At 36.9% G+C, this 23,867-nt stretch overlaps 2 protein-coding genes across 3 annotated transcripts in view; one reads left to right on the top strand and one right to left on the bottom strand.

Annotated features, from left to right (window-relative positions):
• The window catches only part of LOC132271770 (protein VACUOLELESS1), a 39,309-nt gene extending 20,262 nt beyond the window's left edge, over positions 1-19,047 (top strand). The window contains exons 6-15 of the mRNA XM_059773243.1: positions 2,182-2,271; positions 2,379-2,492; positions 2,726-2,833; positions 2,964-3,037; positions 3,168-3,222; positions 5,808-5,989; positions 6,701-6,830; positions 7,006-7,108; positions 18,017-18,114; positions 18,577-19,047. Of these exons, the coding sequence (XP_059629226.1) occupies positions 2,182-2,271; positions 2,379-2,492; positions 2,726-2,833; positions 2,964-3,037; positions 3,168-3,222; positions 5,808-5,989; positions 6,701-6,830; positions 7,006-7,108; positions 18,017-18,114; positions 18,577-18,741 (1,119 nt within the window). The 3' untranslated portion in view covers positions 18,742-19,047. The remainder of the gene's footprint in view (positions 1-2,181; positions 2,272-2,378; positions 2,493-2,725; positions 2,834-2,963; positions 3,038-3,167; positions 3,223-5,807; positions 5,990-6,700; positions 6,831-7,005; positions 7,109-18,016; positions 18,115-18,576) is intronic.
• A 1,598-nt stretch (positions 19,048-20,645) lies between these two features.
• LOC132271772 (probable F-box protein At1g44080) lies at positions 20,646-23,867 on the bottom strand. Of its 2 annotated transcripts, XM_059773245.1 has the most exons (3): positions 23,654-23,864; positions 21,341-22,673; positions 20,646-21,093 (listed from the first exon to the last, which is right to left on the bottom strand). In XM_059773245.1, the coding sequence occupies exons 2-3, from the start codon at positions 21,761-21,763 to the stop codon at positions 21,067-21,069; spliced, it is 450 nt and encodes a 149-aa protein (XP_059629228.1). In that variant the 5' UTR covers positions 21,764-22,673; positions 23,654-23,864; the 3' UTR covers positions 20,646-21,066. The 2 variants fall into 2 exon arrangements, with proteins under 2 accessions (XP_059629228.1, XP_059629227.1); XM_059773244.1 differs by having other exon boundaries at positions 20,646-22,673; positions 23,654-23,867.

Here is a 23,867-nt window from a genome sequence, read left to right on the forward strand (position 1 = left end):
CCAATAGCTTTATCCTAAACTTTTGGGGCTGATAACAAGAATTATGTATTTCCAGTTATCTCACTATTAAATTAATGAGTCATATGATGAAACTTTGGGAGAGTGATTGAACGACGACTAAGATGGGTAACTGAAGTGTGGGAAAATTAGTTTGGAATCATGTTGGAAAATCTGTTTGGATTAATGTTGGGAAGGTCACAATGGAGGCTATTTACTTATTGAGGAAAAGCTGATGATTTTATTGATTGTGGGAAAGCTGATGATCGGGTTCCTAGAAAATCTAATATGGAGGATTTTAGAAAAGAAAGAAGTCACAAAGGGATATATTGACACAATAAAGCACATGTATGATTATAGTTTGAACGTTGTACGAGACAGTAAATTTTCAATTACTGTAGGATTAATAAAGGGTCAGCATTAAGCCCATACCTTTTTGCCTTAGTTATAAATGAGTTGACAAGACATTCAAGTTGAGATTCCATGTTGCATGTTATTTGCTGAAGATGTTATTTTAATTGATGAGACTAGAGAAGGAATCAATGCCAAATTAGAGGTTTGGAAGGAAGCTCTAGAATTAGTAGGTTTTAGGATAAATAGGAATGAAATTGAATATATAGAGTGTAACTTTAGTAAATCTAGAAATAAAAATGTTGGTGTAGTGAAGATTGAGGATTAAGAGCTACAAAAACTTGAACATCTTTTTGTTATTTAGGCTAAATTATCCATAATGAAGCATAAATTGAAGATTATGTTAATCATAGAATTGAGGCAGGAAGGTTAAATGGAGGAGTGCATTTAATAAATTTTGTGATTGGCCTGTCTCATTAAAATTAAAGGGAAGTTCTATAAAACAGCTATTAGACCAGCCATACTCTATCAGACGTAATATTGAGTTGCTAGGAAACAATATATGCATAAAGTGGGTGTGGCAGAGATGCGAATGTTGAGATGGATGTGTGGTTAGACAAGAAAGCATAGAATTAGAAATGAACATTAACTTCCAATTGTTTCTTTATTCATTTACTTACAATTCAAGCTTAATACGTATAATTTTTGAGAGTTTATGATGCAATCACGCTGCCTAGTTATCATTAGAGAATAATATGAACATTGATCTGATCCAATCTTATTTGATTCTAGACTAATTTATCGGATCTGGGCTTATTTAGATATTGCTTTTCTTTAGAGCATAATATGAACGTTGATCTGATCCAATCTTATTTGATTCTAGACTAATTTATTGGATCTGGGCTTATTTACATGTTCCAAAATTTGCATGGGGGAATATGGATGTTGTCTATGATATTTGACTAGAATTTGGATTTGAATACGGATACTATCGTTATAAATGGATCTGGACTTGGATTATGTTGATCTATTCCATTTCACCCTACCTGTATGGTTTCGTAGTTTCGAGCTTTTCTTTTGGGCAAAGCCTCTAAATTGATCAAAATCCAGTTGTAGTTGTACATTAATAAACTAGGTCTGGCAAACCAGAAGGTGCTTAACATAGCGACATTTAAGATAGATAAACCACCTCAGTAGACTCACACTTCTGCTGCAGCAATTGCACTGTTGCGGCCTACCGTCTTGACTGTCATTCAAGGGGCCAGTGGCACCTTGGCCAGTCAGAAAGAAGAAATTGGCTACTTTAAATTCAAATCAAAATGTTGTTATCTCAACTCATCCAACTTTGTTACAATATTAATGATAATATTGAGATTTCATGTTGTGGTTAAGCATCCAATCATTTGTTTATGGCGTAAAAGGGCTAGCCCAGTGCATGAGGCTCCAGCCACTGCAAGGTTTGCTAAAGCCCAGCCACCAAGACCAGGCCTCAATCATTTGTCTATGGCATGAATGTTCCTTTTTTTTTTTTTTTTTTTTTTTTTGAAAATGTTCACCTTTTTACCCCCCTGAAAGAATCTCCTTGTAATTATTATGGGAGCATTTTGCAGTTTTCCTACTACTCGTGTCTAAATTACCTTTTATGACTAATTAAGGGTAGCATAGAGTTAAAACACACCCGGGGTGTACCGCCTACTTCTACTTTATTGGAAAATGAACACTTGTTATTTTTTAAGTTTGATTCAAAAGTTGCTTTCTACTCAGAAACAAGTATAACATCACTTAAATGTGAATTTTTTTTTTTTTTTTTTTTTTCTTTTTTTGACTCTGTAGGAGGTGGTGATTATGCACTGGGCATGTTCAAAGATAACCGCGTCCTTGGCAATTCCTGATACCAGTCTCCTTGAAATCTTACTTGATAAGGTATGTGTAGTTAGTGTCACAGTTGCTTAGATTAGCAAAATGTGTTGTTTGCTCATTGTTTTTCATGCAAATGCAAAGTCTGAAATGCTGTTTTTATGGAGCTTCAGCTGAAATTATGCAAAGGCATATCTTATGCCGCAGTTGCCGCTCATGCAGATAATAATGGCCGTCGGAAGTTGGCTGCTATGCTTGTTGAACATGAACCACGATCCTCCAAGCAGGTTTTTTAGTTCTTTCTTCTTATTTTTTTTTTATTTTGATTTTGATTTTATCCTAGAATTTTCGGTTAAAAAGATCTGTTTTTGTTCTCATCTCTAGTCGGTAGTTCATTGCTGAAGTTAGCTACCTTTTGACAGAAAAATTCAGCTGCTGATCAAAAGCAAAAAAGAAAAGATTAAGCTGCAGTCATTGTCCATATAGTTTATTATATATAATAATATTTATTTTTCTTCAGGTTCCTCTCTTGCTAAGCATAGGAGAAGAAGATACAGCTCTGACAAAGGCAACCGAAAGTGGTGATACTGACCTTGTTTACCTTGTCCTCTTTCATATCTGGCAGAAGGTATTACTTCTTTTAGAAAGTTTTGACATCATTAAATATTCTAATAAAGCAAGCATATATGAAATATGAACAAATAATGCTTTGAATTATAATTTGTTCGCCTGATCGTTGCAAATTTTCTTTATGCAAGAGGCCACCCTTGGAGTTTTTTGGAACAATACAAGCCAGATTATTGGCACGTGATTTATTCATAAGTTATGCACGGTAGGTGCACTCTACTACATGCAACCTAGTTTTAGAATGACTGGTCAAATACATGCTTCCTTTGTGCAACAGCCTTGAATTGCATATGATTTTGCATTACTTATTTTTCTTCTCTCTGCCCCCTCTTCAGGTGCTATAAGCATGAATTTCTGAAGGACTTCTTCCTATCGACTGGGCAGCTTCAAGTAGGTTTGACTTGTTTGATGTGGATTCATATATAATATGTACATTTTATTTTTTCTTCTATTCAAAAGAGTGCTCCAAAACATAGTGAGATAGTGTACTTTGGTTGTAATACCTGTAGAGTAGGGATAGGGAGAACGAAAGTTATCCTCGAAAAATAGACTGAACATGACATGGCCCAGTCACGTCAAAATCTTTAAAAAGCAAGGGTAAATTGCACTGACCCCCAGGTTTGGGTTAAAGACAACCATCTACAACTTAAGTACTTTTTAGACAAAGACATCCCCCAGGTTTGGTAAAATGAACAAAGAAACCCCCAACCATGATAAAAGTACGTACTTGCCCTTTGACTTCTGAATTGACCCATGTGAATTATTAAATTACCTTTATAACCTCCTATTAATTGACCAAAATGGCCCTCAAGAGTGAACAAACACAGATGATTTATTGTTACATGTTTTCTTTTTCTTTTTCTTTTTTCTTTGTTTTTGTGGAAGAAAAATGTGACATGTTGTGTAAGTAATGTTGTTTGTAAACACTAAGAAATAAAAAGATTAGCTTGCGTGTGATTACTTGAAGGTGATATTTAATATTTGAATATTAAAAATGTTCTTTTAATATTTAATATATTACTATAGAATAATAATAAATATATATTTAAAACTCATATTTCTTACTTTTTGAGATGGAAAGTCAGTCTTGTATTATAATTTTGTTTAAGCATTAGATAATATAACTAATCCATCCATTTCAGCTAGGGCATTCCCCCTTAAAAATTCCTGGCTCCCCCCCAGTCATATGATGTTGGTGGCCACAGTGATGGAGTTTGGTTTTTTTTTTTTTTTTTTTTGCTAAGGGTCATTTTAGTCAAATTAAAGGACTTATAAAGGTTAATATTGTACTTTAATGTTTAAATGGGTCGATTCAGAAGTCAAAGGGCAATTATGTACTCTTATCATGGTTGGGGGTGTTGTTGTTCAAGTTTGCAAACTTGGGGCACAATCGGATCACACTCTTCCTAAGTTGTATCTACCTGTTTTTATAGTAAACTTGGGGGGTGTGAGTGCAAGTTACCCAAAAAGCAATAAACATTCTCTCTCACGCGTAAAACTGAACAAAAAAATGGGTGAAGCGTGGAAATAGAAAGCTGATGCTGGTGTGAAGATAGCTGAAGATGGTGGGTAAATACAAAGATAAGACACCTTAAGACATATATATCTATATACACGAGAAGTTGTTTGGAATTAGTTATTAGGGCAAACAACTACAGCCCCTTCTTGGAATTAGGGCAAACAACTACAGTCCCTTCTTTGAGTTTGGCACAGATGGAAATGGTGATTAGGCTCTTGTCGATCGTCAAAGCAGGAAATCATGGCGCTACAAGAACCAAACACACAACAAGGAAAGATAAAAAAACACTACACCCATGTGCGGTTCAGAAATGAAAGGTTGGCAGGTGTGAATTTGGAGTTGGGGAGTGTAGCACCAGCAGAACTAAGAAAGTACGCCTAATTTGATTGACGATGAAAATGTTGAATTCCATGAAATTTAGAAGGAAGAACCAACCTCAAATGGCCTCCAACCCAAAAATGAAGATTTTGTGGTGGAATTGCCCGGGTGAAAACTGATTCCCCAACATTTCCCATTGATTGTAATTTAATTGGAGAGAAAGAATGGTAGAATTGAAGAAATTCGGGCCTTTTTACAGTTCGATAATGTTTTCTAAAGATCCTTATAGTTTCTCAGGTGGAATTGCAATCCTATGAAGTCCAGAGATTTTACTGAAAGTGATGGACATACAAGATCTCCAAATAACAGGAAGGGCATTATACCAACTTGACTGAGCTTTTAGCATTTGAAAATGGGAGCCTATTTTCTCCAGAACAGTTTTACTGCCATCGTCAAGCATTTTCGTTTTTTTTTCATCAGCCTTAATGCGTGAGAGAGATGTTTATTCTTTGTTTGTTAAAGAGTGTGACCTCATGTTCAGTCTATTTTTGGGGGATTACTTTCGTTCTCCCTATCATTACTCTATGCTGTATTGTCTGGATATGGATTAGTGTGTTAGGTCAATTATGGCTGTTGAAGTTTAGGATTTGTTTGATTATCCCACTGTAGGGTGTTTGACTATTGGACAAGGCTGTCAATATTTTTTCACTTTCAGTAGATAATGTTTCCTCTTTTAAAAACTACATATATTATAATTTGATAGTTTCCGTTGTGCTTCAACTGTTCAATAAATTTTCCCTATTAAACATAAAATATGGCTCACCAAACTCTAAAAATTAAATTAGTTTTAAAACTGTTGCCCAATTGTACTTCTTTCTGCAAGTTGTAAATTTTGACCAAACAAAGTCGGGGCAATTTCTTTGATGTTCTGACCACATGTTACCTTACGCATTCAGTTTATGTTGGTAAATCTTGTAGGGTCTACATCATCTAGTTTTAGGTTTAAAATCTGATGAAGTCTGCTAATAGTTCTGTTCTATTTCCTCCTTCCCCTCCCCCCCACAGCAAGCCCCCCCCCCCCCCCCCCCCCCCCCTCCTCTCCTCTCTCTCCTTAACTGAAGGTTATTTGGTGTTGTAGGATGTTGCTTTTTTGTTATGGAAAGAGTCATGGGATCTAGTAAAAAATCCAATGGCAAGTAAAGGATCTCCACTTCATGGCCCACGCATCAAACTTATTGAAAAGGTCCAAAATCTTTTCTCAGAAACAAAGGAACATACTTTTGAGTCGAAGGCTGCTGAAGAACATGCAAAATTATTAAAGTAAGCTTTGTCCTTTTACATTGTTTCAGCACATAAGTGCTTAATGGATAAAATTTTCATTCATCTATAATTGTGGCATTTGGTTTATGGCCTTAAGACCCTTGTCTAGTGTCTTGTACAATCAATTATCTCACACGTAGAAGCGACTATATTCCAGGATTTAGAGTTTTTAGAGATGTAGTACAGTCTAAAAATCAAATTCTATTTTTCTCAGTGAATAAGGTTTTTATTTATTTTCAAGAATGGCATAAGGGCATGGAGACCAAAGGAAAGCAGAGGTAGTTCCTTCAGTTTGATGAGAGGAAACAATCGGGATCACTTGAAGACTTTCAAAAATGTCTTATTTTGCTACTTCTGTAATTTATGTTAGTCTACATACAAACTTTAAAAGTGATCCATGTGTTTATTTGACATCTTGTCCTTTGGTTAAATATATTTGAGTTGGACTGAGACACTTTATGCGATCGATTAAAAAAGATATTTTTACTGCATGTTCTTTTTTGCCAACACCCAAATGGTAAGCGATTCAACAATGAGTGGTCAACATGACTGATCAACAATGTCGCACTTGAAATATTGTGGAACCATTCAGATTTGTTTCTATGATGTTAAATTTTTCTGTGTTTTGATTAATTTGGTTCTTAATCTTCTCCTTCTATCCTTGTATCAGTTGATTTGCTCTTCTCGTTACTAACTTTGTGATTGCTACAGAATGCAACATGAGTTTGAAGTGACTACTAAGCAGGCCATTTTTGTGGATTCAAGTATCAGTGATACGATCCGCACATGTATCGTATTGGGGAATCATCGGGCTGCAGTGAAAGTTAAAACAGAATTCAAGGTTTGCAAAGTTACCACTGTGGCTCCCTCTGCTGATAATTTTTTTCTGTAATCTGCATATTGCATAAAAAATGTGGAGAAGAAAATTCATCATCTTCTATGATTGTCTATTTGTTTAACTCTGCAACTTCTTTAATTTGCAATGTAGTTACTATGTTGTCGTTAAATTGTTTCAGGTTTCAGAGAAGAGATGGTATTGGCTTAAAGTTTTTGCTTTGGCTACAATCAGGGATTGGGATGCCCTAGAGAAATTCTCAAAGGAGAAAAGACCACCAATAGGTAAATCTTTCCAACTTGATTAATTTCAGGGTGCAATGTGTCCCAAATTAGCATTTTTTTTAACCTTTTATTTTCCTTTTTTGGGGGGAAGGGGTGGTGGGATTCAATTGAGATTTTGACTGTTGTATGTTGTTACAGGCAAGCATGTTTTAAACAGGTTTATTAGGGTTACTTTGTAGAGGATAAAATTTTGGAGGCACAAATATGATTTGATAATATTGTTCTTTGAAGCTTAATATGTCCAGGGAAACTAATAACAAAATGATTGATTTTATGTTCTTTTGCATGATGCCAGCAGTGGAGCAGGAAGATAAGTTCCTCCAGTGATGACAATGTCATCCACATAAACAACTAAAATCACAATGTCGCGCTCTGTCTTCTTAAAAAAAAAAAAACCGAATGATCAGTGTGGCTTCTAGTTATGGCATGAGCAACCACTGCGTTGCTGAACTTATCACGAGGTTTGAGTCCATAAATAGACTTCTTGAGGTGGCAAACATACTCCCACTTGGACTCAAAACCAGGTGATGGAGCCATCTACACTGTCTCAGTAAGATCTCCGTGCAGAGAGGCATTTTTGATAACTAGCTGATGAAGTGACTAGTCAAAGGAGGGTTGTAGCATGATAGCATCTATACCCTTTCCGACTACAGGAATGGCCTAGAAATATCCAGTTGTGGGCTGGAGGGTCAAGTTTGTCTCGCCTCAAACTTAAATTATGCACAAAAATGACACACCAAACACTTTTGGGGGAAGAGAAAAGGGGTCTTTGTCAGGAACAATTATCTGGACAGGTGATTTTCCTTCAAGGACCCGAGATGCCATTCAATTCAAAAGATATGCCGCATCAAGAACTGCATCTCCCCAGAAATGTTTTGGTACATTCATTTGGATCATCAGAGCACAATCAATAGCAAGTATGAATCCATTCTTTCTTTCAGCTATTCCATTTTGTTGAGGTGTATCAACACAGGAAGTTTGATGGGTGATACCCCTCGACTCGAGAAATTGCAGAAAGGTACCTTCTTCATATTCAAGAGCATTGTCAGTCCTAAGAATTTGTAACTTGGTATCAAATTGATTAGTTATTTCAGCATAAAAAGATTTGAAAACATGAAGCACTTGAGATCTATCTTTAAACACATATAACCAAGTTAAACGAATCAATAAACGAAACAAAGTAACGTGCACCAGACAAACCAGTAACATCGGAGTGAACTAGCTCAAGAGGGTACAAAAAAGGCCCGTTAGTTGTAAGCTTAAAAGAAGCCATGTGATGCTTACTAAGCTCACAAGTTTCACATCTAAAACTAGAAAGAAAGAAAGAAAAAGGTAAAGAGGGAACTAAATTACAAAGATTGCCTTACAACAAGATGGCAGTGCCACTGATATGGAGAGGTCGTGGTTTGGTGTGCGGATGGAACAGGTGAGCGAGACTGCTGAAAGTAGTAGAGTCCATTCCTCTCAAAACCCCACCAATCGTGCTCTTCGTCTTTAGATCCTGAAAGACACAGTGGTTAGGATAAAATGTTACTAAGCAGTTTAAGGTAAAGGTAGTTTACGAACGGGTAATAAATTAAAGGGAAACTGAGTTAGGTACAAAATAGAGGAGAAGGTTACACTAGGTGTGCTAATAGTACCAATTCTCTGGACTAGAGACTTGGGTACCATTAGCTATTATGACAAACGAAGAAGAGGAAGTACAGGAAATATCAGAAAGAAGGGAAGAGTTACTTGTCATATGGTCGAAAGCTCCTGAATTAATAATCCAAGGTATTCTGGATGAGGAATGAAGACAAGTCTTACCGGAATTGACCAAAGTGACTGTTTAGGTGGATGGAAGATTGGCGAGCTTGACAATTGAATCATACTCAATTTCAGAGATAAGAACATGTTCTTCGGCAGTGGAATTAGAATTCTCCCCCTCAACCTTAGCCTGATTTGCCCATGTGGGCTTGCCATGGAGTTCCCCACAGTTACCAATAGAATGGTTGGTGCAGCCACAATGTGTACATTTTTTGGTATCGCTAGCACCACGACCTGTGTGTGGAGGACCACATCCCCCTCGGCCTCCACATGGATTATCAAATTGCCCAGCCGGAGCTGCAAGGGAGGAGCGATCTTCCTTTTCGGTAGCAGAAGAGTGGATGGAGGCTTGTCGATCACGAGCAAAGGTCTCACTGGCTGTCGGCAAGTCTGTGCATGAGAGAATATGAGAGCTGATAGGTGTGAGTTGTGGCTGAAGACCCGATAGAAATTTTGCCACTTGAAATTCATCCCCGTGCTGTTTCTGGGTCTCCAAATCTGCAGTCAAAGGCTGATACATATTGAGTTCTTGAGCTGATAGGTGCGAGTTCTGGCCGAAGTCCTGATAGAAATTTCCCCACTTGAAATTCCTCCCTGTGCTGTTTCTGGGTCTCCAAATCTGCAGTCAACGGCTGTTACATATTGAGTTCTTCCCCCATATCTTTCAGTTCAAAGTAGTAGTATTCCTCAATCGAACAATCACCTTGCTGAAGAAAAAATATATCCTAATACAATTGATAAATGTGGGTGATGTTCCATCCCAAATATCCTTAGCCAATTCCAGAAATGATACATTATTGAATACCTCTGGCTCCAAACTATTCCATGGCCAATTCATGATCTGTGCATCTTCTTGTTCCCATGTGCGAACATGCTTGCAATCTGTAGGTTTGAGTGACGATTTAGGAGAGTTTCCCATGAGCTTTGAGAAAAACTTGGACTGCCCTGGACCATTGAAGGTAATTGGAAACCTTCAATTTGGTACTTGTCATAGATCCAAAAAAGAGAGTCCTTGGTTTCAGGTTTGTCACCCATGATATTCAAGACAAGGAGATCCGAGATGAGTAGATTTGATCACAAAATTCGAGTGACACAAGGAGAGTCAAACGAGTCTAGAATCTAGATCATATAACCGAGAGGAATTGGTGCAGGTACTGTATTTTTATTATTACTTTTCTTTGGAGATGGGAGAGAGAGAGAGAGCTCAACTGCAGGAAGTCAACTTCTGTCTAGAAAAAATGAGAATAAGGAGAAGAAGAGAAGACGAAGAAACTTACGTTAGGTCCCAATCGGATGCTTTGATACCACGTCAAGAAACCTGATGCTTTGATACCACGTCAAGAAACCTACTGGAGTCTTACATTAGAGAGAGAATAAAATTATTTGACATATCAAACGAATGAATACACTGGGTATGTATGCTATTCAAAATGACATAAAGTACGTAATACATAAAGAAGGAAAAGTAGACTAGAATAAATAATGAAATGTTGACTAGAATACAGGCTGGTACACAGTTGGAATACAGCTGTATGGTTGTACCAGTTGAAAACGACATTGTTTTCCATTTTGCTACGAATGGCAATATGGTTGTGATCTCTTCTTAAGACTGTGTCAAGTCCATTATTAGATATATGCCAACATCTGAGAAGATGACTTCATAAGATGCAGGTTCTAACCAAGCCCTTACCGCAAAAAGCCCAAAATGAAGTAGAGTTTCTGTTAAGACAAAACAGGATGTCTATCTAACTACTGTCTCATCCTGTTATCAACCTGCTGATTAATGACTATTGACACTATAAAGAAGATTTTTTTCTACGAGTGAATTGTTGACCAAAGCTGTGAACTGAATATTAGAATTGAGATTCTTATATTTTATTGTAGTCCTAGGTCAAGGACTTTATTGATTGTGTTACCACTGTCACTCATCACTGCTATCTGGAAAAGGTGAAAAAGATGAAAAGGTTAGCGTTTAAGATCATTGAATTGGAAAAGGTGAAAAAGATGGGAAAAAAAATTTCCTCTTTAAATTAGATGCAAACGATGTGACAACTTTTGCATAATTTAAGGCAAGGAAGTCGTAGCGTCAAAATTCTAAGGAGTTTTATCAATCAATAGCAAGAAGTGACTTATTGTAGAGTAATGAGCAATTATTGACATACTATATTAGTGGATCATGGCCTAAAATACATGAATCCATCCTAGTCTTTCATTTATTTTGATTAATTTTGGAGGCTTACGAGTGGGTTTTGGTGGTATTGGAACAACAAAACAAGTAGGCTTATTGCCGGCTTCGGCAGCAGTACCACAAATTTGCAGCCCACTTTTGAAGGAGAAGCAGTACTTACAGTAGCGCGAAACAATGCTCAGAGCCGCTATAGGCAGTAGCTGCCAAATATTGCTGGGGTTCAAGGGTAAGCTGCCATTACTGACAATAGCCAAAATTTGAGGCAGACAACAGGCCAAAGTCGTAGAGGAGACCTTGTGGTGAGGATGGTGTCATGTAGTAGGTCTGGGGAGCCTGGATGTGATTCATTCGAACAATCAGAAATGTTTAATCTCATGGCATTCTAGGTTTCTTATTCAATTTTTACCCATATTTCCAATTTTTTTTACATTCCTACCCCTGATGTTTTCATCTATGACCCTCATTTAATATTTTTTTAGGCCTTTGTTCAAGTTCAAGTTGTCACAACTAAAGTACCTCAATAACCATTGGAATTTGAGTTTAAGGCATGCTAAATAGGTAGGCTATATGCGACAATTTTCTTTCACTTCATAAAGCTAGTACAGACAATCATGTAGTCTTTCTTTGCTTGTGGATACATACAAGAATGTTGTGGATTTGATTTCTTTTTGCGATTTCTTTATGAAGAGTGCATAACTTGCCTAGATTTGAAGGACGTCAAATATGGATGGCAGTTGAATATTTGTTGCATGTTGGTTTTTTCTTCAAGGCTTGAGGTTGTGATTTTATGGATGTTTGATGTGCAGAAAGATCATGATAGAGCAGCAAAATTTGGGACATTTTATGAGAGATCATTATAGTTTTGGCCTAACTTAAATAGGGAACTAAGTAGGCATGTGGAATGTTGTCATGTGTGCCAAAAATATAAGGGAGTGGCAAACAAAGAATGCCTTTACATGCCCTTTTCATTACATACTTGACTTGGGTGGCAATTAACATGAATTTTATGTTTGGGTTGCCTGTTACTCAAATTCAGTGCAATCCTGTTGTGGAATGTTGTCATGTGTGCCAAAAATAGAAGGGAGTGGCGAACAAAGAACGCCTTTGCATGCTTTTTTCATTACTTACTTGACTTGGGGTGGCAATTAGCATGAATTTTATGCTTGGGTTGCCTGTTACTCGAATTCAGTGCAATCCTGTTGTGGTGTTAGTTGATAAATTTCCAAAGTTGGTGCAATTCTTATATTGTAAGAAGACCACATATGTGTACAACACCCTGAACAGTGTGGTTCTTGTTAAACAAGGATGCTGGGAGGGGTGGACCGGATAAGTTGTGATGGCCTGAACTTGGACAAAGGCCTAAAAGCAATCTTAAATAAGGGGCATAGAAGATGTAAAGAAAGTTGGACATATGGGTAAAAGTAACATAAGAAACCTAGTGTGTCATCAGAACTAACATTCGAATTGCATTGATAGCAAAAAAATTATGTAGAAGCTTGAGATGGCAATGTGTCACTAGTGGGTGAGACCTAGCCATGCAACCACCCTTATATAAATGGGTAGATTATGGTGATGGGAAGAGAGGAGTGGGAAGAGAGGAAGGGAAGGAAAGAGAATGAAAGGGGAAAAAAGGAGGAAAAGAAAGGAAGAAAGAAGAAATATGAGGATGTAGATATTTCCTTTAGCATTATTTGCACGTAGTGGTTGTTCTCATGATTCAAACCGGTGTTCTTACACTTGACATGATAATCAGTTTACCACTGCTCTTCTTTTCTCCAAAGAAGTTTAGAAGTTTCATTGTTTCAAATAGAGATACTAACTTTGTTGGAACTTTCGGAGAATTTTATGGAAGGATCTATACCCAACAAAGCATGATTTTAGTAATTTTCATCCTCAATTGATGGACTAACAGAAATTGTTTATAGAAGTTCAAAATTTTGTTGGGATGCTTAAATGCTGAAAAGTACAAAGTTTGTGTATCTACTAAGTTTTCTTGTGTTCGTTAAAGAGTTGGACTACAAATATTTCTCCTTTGAGGTTCCCTATGGAGAAAAGCCAAATAGTGTTCTTGATTTACTCCTATTCCTACTATTGAAGATTTAATGGAGGAAAATCTTTCAGTAATTGATGTTGTTTCCTATTATTGAAGATTTGGTGTTACTAGAGGAATCAGTGGAGAAAAATCCTCCTTGTTTCCTATTTTCTAATTCTTTCCATTATCATAATTTATTCTCCTATATAAAGGAGCCTCTACCATTGTATTGTATATGAATTGAGAGAGTATTATAAAAGTGATGTAGCCCTCTAGGCTCTTTGTGTCATGGATGTAGACCCTAGTGGCTGAACTACGTAATATCTATGTGTTCTACTTGTTTTATATATCTCTTCACTTCCGTTTTATGGTTTACAACATGGTGTCAGAGCCTAATTTCTCTTCCTAGATTCAGACCCCTATGTTGGGGTATTCCCCCTTAGCATCTGAAATGTTGCTAAAGGATTTTTTGGTGCTATTTGTGACTTGTTTGGGATGTCGGTTTGTTCGACAGTAATGTTTTTTGCCTTTGTCGTGTCTCCGGCAGTTTTTATTGACTGGTTTAGGCTGCCGGTGTGTTCGGTAGCATTATCTTCGTCTTTGTCGTGTCTCCGGGAGTTTTTATCAACTTGTTTGGGCTATTGGTGTGTTCGGTAGCATTGTCCTCGCCTTTGCCGTGTCTCCGGCAGTTTTTTGTTGACTTGTTTGGGCTGTCGGTGTGTTCGATAGCATTGTTCTTCGTCTTCTCTCTTCATCATTCACACTTGTTGTTACTCGTCATCTCAATGGTAAGTTGGTCATTCATGCTCCAACTTGAGGGGGAGTATTGAAGATTTAATGGAGGAATCTGTGGAGGAAAATCTTTCAGTAATTGATGTTGTTTCCTATTATTGAAGATTTGGTGTTACTAGAGGAATCAGTGTAGAAAAATCCTCCTTGTTTCCTATTTTCTACTTCTTTCCTTATCATAATTTATTCTCCTATATAAAGGAGCTTCCACCATTGTATTGTATATGAATTGAGAGAGTATTATAAAAGTGATGTAGCCCTTTGGGCTCTTTGTGCCGTGGATGTAGGCCCTAGTGGCTGAACTACGTAATATCTGTGTGTTCTACTCGTTTTATATATCTCTTCACTTCCGTTTTATGGTTTACAACACCTACATCTAAGAAGGTTAATTTGAAGGTGAAGAGCTGGCTGAATTTCTTGAAATTCATAAGAATGCGAAGCTACAAAGAGCAACGAGTGTCAAATATAAGGCTGCAACTGAATCTCACAAAAGAAAGGTAATTTTAGATATTGGAGAGTATGTTCAGGCTATTCTTACAAAATATCGACTTCCAACCGGGGCATACAGGTTGGGAGATAGGAAGATTGGCCCATACTGAGGTTGTCAAGAAGATTAATGGCAATGTCTACCAGTTTAAGTCGCCCAACTATATTTGCAAAGTGGATGCAATTAATATCAAGTACTTGATTTGTACAAGAGCCACTTTTTTAGAAACTCGAGTGTGTGTTCCAGCCTGGGGATTGATACAGCTGTGGGTAGAAGATAAGTTTTTGCAGCATTAGGAGCATCCAAAGGAGGCTAGGAGTGAAGGGACTAGAAGAATCGATTAAATATCTCACTTTTATTAATTTGAATATATTTTTTGTAATAAAGCCAATCACGGCCAGGATTGAGTTTTAGTGATGAGATGGCTAGGATTAAGTCTGTTCTAGTAGGAAATCTATAAATGCTTGCTTAGCTAGGGTTTGGGATTATTAATGTTGTTTCAATTTCAAGTAAAATTTGGAGCAATGAGAGTTTTCTTCTTAATTAATCCTTTTTCCTGCTTTATTTATTTTTGTTTTTCAATCCAACTGTGAAGGATGGCTCCCTCTTCCTCTAAGCTTTCCATCCGTTCTGCCCAAGATTCAAAAAATGACCTAGATTCATCCATTGCACCTGGCTTTGGTCCAAGTTCGGCGAGCTATTAAATATACAAATTTTGGTAGGAAAAAAAAATAATAATAAAAATCAAGGATTAGAAACAAAGAAACGATGTTCAATTTTTTCAATTTCACAAAAGTAGGTAATCCTCTATTTTTTTTTTTTTTTTTTTTTTGATAAGTAAGAAATGTATTGAAAGCGATCAAGAGGGGAACGCATCCCAAGAGAACAAACACAGGGCCAAAACAACCCTTTAAGCCTTCAAAGAGGCCAAGAAAACAACAATATCCTCAGAAGATCTAAAATCTCTACCCGAAACCTAACAAAAAAGAGTGGAAAGAATAGAGAACTTAAGAAAAGAAATAGGCCTCTCCTTTCCCTCAAAATATCTTTTATTCCTTTCCAGCCAGATACACTACCACACACAAAGAGGCGTAACCCTCCAAGCATCACGAGCATGGGCCCCTACAGAGAACCCTCTCCAAGCCTCAACCATCTGTCTAGAGGAGCGAGGCATAACCCAATAAAACCCAAACAAACAAAGCATCAAGTCCCAACATTCCTTAGCCACGGGGCAATGAAGAAGAAGATGATCCACTGTCTCATTATCCTGAAGACACATGTAGCACCGATTAACCACTACCTGATTCCTCCTTCTCAAATTGTCTTGGGTCAAAATCTTACCCAAAACAGAGGTCCAAGCAAAAAAAGCCACCTTGAGAGGAGCCTTAGAGCGCCAAACAAACTTCCACGGGAAGGATCCTCCAGGCTCAGCTGTAAGACACCTGAAGAAGGAACGAACATCAGAGCAACCTTGCGGATTTGGCTTCCAAATCCAACAATCAGAATCACCAGCCATAACGCTTTGACGATACAACGCCTCCAACAAAAGAGTGACATCCTCGACCTCCCAATCTTGAAAAGGACGCCTGAATCGAACATCCCAAACCAGTCTCCCATTATCAAGACAAAAACAGTCAACCACCTGGGCTTGTTTATCCGAAGCCATCCTAAACAACCGAGGGAAAGCGAGAGCAAGAGAAACCTCCCCGCACCAAACATCGTCCCAAAAACTGATCCGCCTGCCATCCCTAAGTCTGAAACGAACATGAGTGGAAAAGACAGTCCACCCCTTCCGAATAAACTTCCAAACTCCCACACCCCTCGGGCCACGCATCTCAAGAGAGCACCACCCTCCTCTACCTTCCCCATATCTACTAGCAACAACCTTCCGCCAGAGCCAGTGCCTCTCCACCCCAAACCTCCACAACCATTTTCCAAGGAGAGCTTTATTGAAAGGCACCAATTTACGAAGGCCCAACCCACCATAACGAATCGGCTTACGCACTTGCTCCCACCGAACCAAATGAAACTTAAACTCCTCCCCTCTTCCCCCCCAAAGAAAATTGCGTTGCAACTGTTCAATTCTCTCGGCAACAAAGAGAGGAATCTGAAAAGTGAGATGAAATAAGTAGGAAGGCAAGAAAGGGTACTTTTAATTAGAGTAACCCGCCCCCCTTTAGAGAGATATTGCTTCTTCCAACCCGCCAATCTCCTCTCAAATTTGTCCACAACAGGATCCCAAACCCCCCCACACCTCGAAGGAGTTCCCAGAGGGACCCTAAATAGGAGATAGGAAAAGAGCCAGTACGACAACTAAGAATGCCCGCAAGCGAAGCTAACTCAGGCACCTCCCCTACTGGCACCAAAACACTCTTGCCAACATTCACCTTGAGGCCAGAAACGATTTGGAACCAAATCAGAACACATCTCAAATACCTGAGTTGGGACACCTCTGTATCACAAAACACAAGCGTATCATCTGCAGACATCAAGTGGGAAATCTCCAACTGGCTGGCAACATCCCTACCCACCCGGAACCCATTCAGGAAACCCAACTCAACAGCCCTCCTCAACATCCTACTGAAGGCCTCCATCACAAAAAGGAACAAAAAGGGGGAGAGCGGATCCCCCTGTCTCAGGCCCCTTGAACTAGAGAAAGAACCCGTCGGAGCACCGTTCACAAGAATAGAGAAACGAGCACTGGAGATGTAAAAATGAATCCATTTCCTCCACCGCTCCCCAAAACCCATCCTCTCCATCAGATAGAGAAGGAAACTCCAGCTCACATGGTCGTACGCCTTTTCAATATCCAACTTACACAAAACCCCTGGTTCCCCACTACTTAGCTTGGAATCCACACACTCACTAGCAATAAGAACTGAATCCAGAATCTGACGGCCTCCCACAAAAGCATTCTGAGAATTAGAGATCACACCATCCAACACTCTATGGTTTAGTTCTTCATAGAATATTCTTCTACTTCGATCTCCTATACAGGTCTGGATCAACGACCACGTGAGCTTGATCTTGAATCTGGATGTTGATCATCTTCTTCATCCTCACTTGGTCAGCGAACGTCATTCATATGAATTGTTGTATACTGTGTGAATCATTGATTGGATGGTTGTTATATGAAGAACTTTCCATCAAAGTGGATTCTTTTAGCTACTGAGATAGGTGAATCCAATTTAGCTCACTTTAGAAGGTGCTCATATGTGCATATGGTCCTTAAATTATATAATTATGTATCTGTTGAAATGGCATGTCAAATTTTTTCTTTGTGCTATAGTTTGCTTAGAGATAGTCATGTTATGAGTTTGTAACAGACATGTTTGGAGTTTGTCATTCAACTCTGGGTTTTTTCTTTAACCTTTAACAACTATGTTAAAGAGATGATTCTTCTTTTGTTTCACTTTAAACTTGTTTAGCTAGTTTTTGATTGACAGGCTTTTCTGTGTTAACATGAGCATAAATGGTTTCCCACTTTGTGTTGAATAAAAGTGTGGCATGTTTTTATGTTTTCCTGGAACCACCTAAAATAAACTCTCATGTGTGTACCCATGGAATAAAGCTTTGACGAGCTGGGTATGTGTGTTGCATCAATAGGTTATCGACCATTTGTGGAGGCATGCATTGATGCAGATGAGAAAGGTGAAGCTCTAAAATATATCCCAAAACTGGCAGATCCCCGAGAGAGAGCTGAGGTAATTTGAATATAATATGCAATTTTTGGAATTCACCACCTTTATTGATTCTTCTACATCTTATTTATGTTTACGGAGCTTTACTGGGGAAAAAAAATGCTTGCTCAGAATTCTGGAAAAGAAAAGATTGTTTCAGAATCTTTCCACATTACAGTGGTTTTATAATTTTGACTTTATTTTCTTCTTTCTCTATCAGCCTGATGCAACATTTATGGAGTTATGCATTACTTTATTGATTGTCTAATTAACATCAACAGTCAATGGTTTTTGAAGGAATGACTTGCCATACTAGGATCTGCACTCTCTCTCTCTCTCTCTCTCTCTCTCTCTCTCTCTCTCTCTGTATGTGTTTGTGTCTGCTGCGTGTCTGTCTGTGAGTGTGTGTGAGTGATGGCTTATTATTAAATCTTCTTTCGTATTTGTTAAAAGTATTCTCAAGGTACATCTTTTATTCCTGAACAGGCCTATGCTCGAATTGGCATGGCCAAAGAAGCTGCAGATGCTGCATCTCAGTCTAAGGATGGTGAGCTGCTTGGGCGGTTGAAGTTGACTTTTGCACAAAACGCAGCAGCTTCATCCATTTTTGACACTCTTCGAGACCGACTGTCCTTCCAAGGCGTTTCTTAGTCTTGTTTCCGCTCACTATTTTCGTTCCCTCTATTTCCTTTCGTGTTGCATGTGTATTATGCTTTTCATAATGCGGTGAATACAGAGCAGACTGTTTCCCTTTCTGGTATCGTGTTCACATGGTTGAAGCTACAACCCTTCAAGTTGTTCCCCATCCCCATCATCGAGGAAGCTGTCCAAGGCACATATGTTTATTTATTTTTAGTTTTCTTTATATAATTAGGTAATTGTATTTGTAGGAGCAGTGATTCTCATTTTAACAAAGATTCTCTAGATCATGTTAATATGAGAAAGCCCTTTGTTTGATTGTCTCTTCCATGGAGGTAATTTCCTGAAAGATTGTCACTCATTTCCTGGAAAATGGGGTGATACAATAGTGGCATTTACAAGTGACTACCGTCAGTAAGGGCGGCAAATGGGTGGGTTGAGCCCAATTTGGGTTTGGGCTGGTTTGAAATTGAGTGGGTCAAATATGGGTCAAGTCAGTAAGGGCGGCAAATGGGTGGGTTGAGCCCAATTTGGGTTTGGGCTGGTTTGAAATTGAGTGGGTCAAATATGGGTCAAGATTCATATTCAACCCGTTCAGAAAGAGTTAAAAATGAACGAGTCAAATGTATAGGGTCAACTCGACCGGTAGATTCATTAAAAATTATTTTTTAACTATTTTTTTTTAAAATTATTTTATTTTTTTTTTGATTTTTTGATTCTTAAATTTTTTTAATTATTATTTATTTTAATTATTAATTATTAATTATTTTAAAATTTTAAATTATTTAATTATTAAATATTTTTCTATATTTTTTTATTTTTTAAATTATTATTATTATTTTTCAGAAGGTTTTAAAATTTTATTTAATAATAAATAAATAAATAAAATAATTTCAAACTCAGCAATATTTACCCACTCCTTTTAAAAAAATAAGTAAATAAATTTTTAGAGAGAAACTTAAAGAGAGGGGATTGTCTTTCGGAGAGAGCGAAGTGAAGGAAAGAATAAATTTCTAGAGAGAAACTTAGAAAGGGGATTGATGAAAGACAAATTTAGAGAGACGATTGTGAGTGAGAGAATTTTAGAGAGAAAGAAATGAGTTGGGTGTAATATAGAATAAATGTGTGTTGTCTATCTATTATGTAATGGGTGAAATATGGGTTGAATATGAGTATTCATATTTAATCTATCTTGATTCTTAAATTAAGTGATTAAAAATTACCCAATCTATTTTTGACCCATTTTAAATAGGGTTTACTCATAATTATTAAAAAGCGAACAGATATGAACGGATTGATGAGTTGTGACCCATTTTTCCACCCGTAATTGTCAGCAATGAATACTTTTCATGCTGCAAATAAAAGGTGGATAGAAAAAGTATCACACATCAGCATATATTATAGCAAACTCTAGAAATAAATTACTATATTATTAATGCAGACTTATCTTCCTTTATGTAATATATATGTGTGCGTGTGAGTGAGAGAGAGGGCTTCTTTTAAGCACACGTCTATTGTCCCCATTTTTGTAAGTAAAAGTATATCCCAATATTTTCTTACTGCGCATCCCAATATTTTCTTACTGTGCATCCCAAACATGGATGACATGGCTATTTCTAGATTTTCAAAATAGAGTAAATGACACACTATTTCACTGGAAGTAATTTTCACTCGTGTTTTGAGTAGGAAATGACTTCCATTGGACAAGACAACCCAAATTCAGTTCAGCATTCTATATCCTTAGTTTTGTGTGTGTACTTTGGCACATAAAATTCATCATATATGGACTGTTAGGAAAGAGCACTTGGGCTTTAAGGACAATAGTTGAGAGCTGGATTGCATTACAATGACACTTCAACCATCAAGAATTATGATTCAGTGTTATTTCCAACCCTCATTATGCTAACAGAGGAAAAAATAAAAGACAGTTAACTTTCTTATAAAATAAAATGAAAATTAATTCCAGCTCAGGAAATATTTATAATATCATAAAAAAAATTGAGAAAAAACCACAATAATATTTAATTATGTTTTACAAACTCGATCCAACAATTTGATACAGCTAGAGAAATAACAGATTTTTTTTTTTTTTTTTTCGCTGCATAAAAATGATAAGCAAAAATACCTAAAATAAAATTAGATTTGACCAAGAGACACTCCAAACAAATTAAGCCTATACTCAATTTCATAACACAATTGGCACAATTCCAATTCGTTTAGGTGAAGGATCAAGGAAGTAATGTGTCCCAAAGCTTCAATTCTCTATGTTGAAGATATCAATTTCATGGCGTCTGGGATGCCATAAAAGATCAATAAAATCATCGGCGTATGTGGAATTCAGCTCGCATCCGGGCCATTTGGAAGCTGAAACACAAATGGAATGGTTATGTCCCAAAAACAGGGTGTCACTGCCCAAGCTCTTCATTTCAACCAGCTTAGCCCAACCTTGCTCAAATTGGTCTAAGAGCAACTTGAAAACCTTAAAAGTTGTGTGATGTGTGTCATTTTTAGATTTAAAAATCCTTTTTACAAGAAGTAAATCCCCCATAGATGATTCGACAACGACAAAATACTTCGGTTTAGAATACACATTAGTCCGTGGTATAATTACCTTCACTTGGAGAGCCATACCATCTCCTGGCCTTCTATTAACATCAATCATTCGTACTCCACCTCTATTATCAATTGCAAAAATCTGGCCTTTATAATAGGTGACATCATAGATCATTATAAATCTCTCTGTATTTATGCAAGTCCAAGCGTCATCTCCTGCCTGAATAAATACCAAGCTATGGCAACCACTATAAATGGCGGTAACAATATAGTCATTAGGAGATGAAGCAGGATCAGCTGACAATATAACCTTAATAACTTCAAAATCATCATCGTCATTGTCATAGTCTTCATGAGGAGGTTCCAATTTTGAGGGCTCCATAATTGAAGGAAGCTCAATGGTAGCGCCAGAGAATGGGTTGATTAAGGTTATGCCCAATGATTCATTCACAGTATACAACCAACCATGTGTGGAGCCCATAACTGAAAATCATATAGTTTACTGTGAGTGATGCTGTATAGTAAGGCTGCAACTCGGGCGGGTTTAAGGTATAACTTGAAACCAACCCACTATATGAAATGCTAAACCCTAACCCTATCCTCAACCTTAACTACTCAACCCAAGTCCAACCCATCCTTCTATTTTTAAATTCGGGCTTGCAACTCGGGCTTAGATTCTGGGTAAAAACTTCGGGTTAATTCGGGTTACTCATATGACTAATCCTTACACCAAAAATTTAATATGATATTGAATTAATTTTAAATTAAATTACTCTTAAACAAGAAAAAGTTTAAAGACTTTTTGTAGAATTTTAATGAATTGCAAACAAATTTTTAGAAAATTAATTAGCCTAAATATTAACATACAAGAAGTTGAAAAGTAAAAAAGTAATCATAATTTAAATATTATATTTAATGTATTTAAAAGTAAAAATATATATAAAAATAATATTAGAATTCGGGTTCGGGTTGACTCAGGTTGCTAGCACTTCAACCAAAGCCCAACCCTAATTAAATTCGGGTTGAGATTTTTCAACCCAAACCCAACCTAAATTGTAAAAATAATTGTCCAAGCTCATAAAAAATCAGGCTGGGCTCGGGTTGGGTTCAGGTTACCCAACCCAAGTTGCACCCCTACCATATAGACTAAGTCTTTCCTCGCTATTAACTTTCATAGGACCATCAAGAATGGAACTTGTCTGCAAGCCTTCTTTTCAAGGACTTGAACTTCGTTCTCCATTGCCACAGAATGCCATTGTTTACAAACCGCACCAAAGCGAACATAGTCTGAAAGCGAAACTACTTTGTCCAGAATCATGTCCAATAAGATCTTCGGAAGCCATGCCCAATTTGACTCCAATAACGAACCCATATTCATAATCACAATTTCACTGCAATGCCAAACAATCAGAATAACTTCCCTCATGTCTACAATAATCAATTAATTGAAAAAAAAAAAATCGAATGGAATTCATAATTTTAAACTAAGCTAGTCACAAAAAACAATACCTCTTTCCTCGTACACAATGTAACAAATTTGCCACTAAAATTTTGAAAAACTGCTCAAGAAAAAGAATTTTCAATACTTAAATCTAATTGTCCCACTCCCAAACCCCAAGTCCCAACCCATAGAAACAATATATATTGCAGAATAAATATAATTCGAACACTTATAGCAACTTTAATCCATTGATATATATATATATATATATATATATATATATATATATATATATATATATATATTTACGTGCATGAATTTAATTAAGCATTCAAATACATGATAGAGTAATCATAAATTCAGCTAATATATACTTCAAATAAAACCTAGCCATCACAGCTAAGAGTCATTCATGTACTGTGTGGATGAATTTCTTGCTCATTTGATCATTTCCATGTATATATATATATATATTCAAAACAACTCACCAATGAGTAATGCTGACCTAAATACATATAAACTGAAAAGTTGGTAGAATCCTAATATAAGAAATTAAAGAGCAAGAAAATCAATTAGCAATACAAAAACCTAGAGCCAAAAAAGAGAAAAAGAAGATCTGAAAGACGATTTTTGTTATAAAAAAAGGTTCAAAACCTAGAAAATAAATAATAATAATAATAATAATAAATTAAAAAAAAAGAAAAGGAGTTGAATAGGTTATTTGTACCCTTTGTTCAATAACTAAAAAATTAGGGCTTGTGAGAACAACAAACTCCTTAATGGTAATTTTAGTGCTTGTAAGAAGGAAGAATAGAGGGGAAAAAAAAATTTGGGCTTGGAAGTTGTAACATAAAAAAATTAGGGCTTGGAAGTTGTAACAGAAAAACAAATGGAGGAAGAGAAGAAAAATGAGAGAATAACAGAACTCACCGGAAGGGATTTGTGTTTTCCGGTGACCGATCGACCAGCTCCACTCAACCGCTTTGTTGCTTTCAAGTGGTCTGCACTGAAGAGAAAACTTGCTTGGAGTCTTTCTTAGGTTACAGATTTTACGGAGTAGATAGAAAAGCTTTTGGGAATGGAGAGATGTTAATGTACAGACACGTGGATTATGTAACTACGTAACTTAATAAATATAATTGGA

Source organism: Cornus florida, unplaced genomic scaffold (assembly GCF_030987335.1).
Source record: "Cornus florida cultivar Cherokee Brave unplaced genomic scaffold, ASM3098733v1 CherokeeBrave_3.0.0_Hap2_Chr08, whole genome shotgun sequence".
Lineage (NCBI taxonomy): Eukaryota > Viridiplantae > Streptophyta > Magnoliopsida > Cornales > Cornaceae > Cornus > Cornus florida.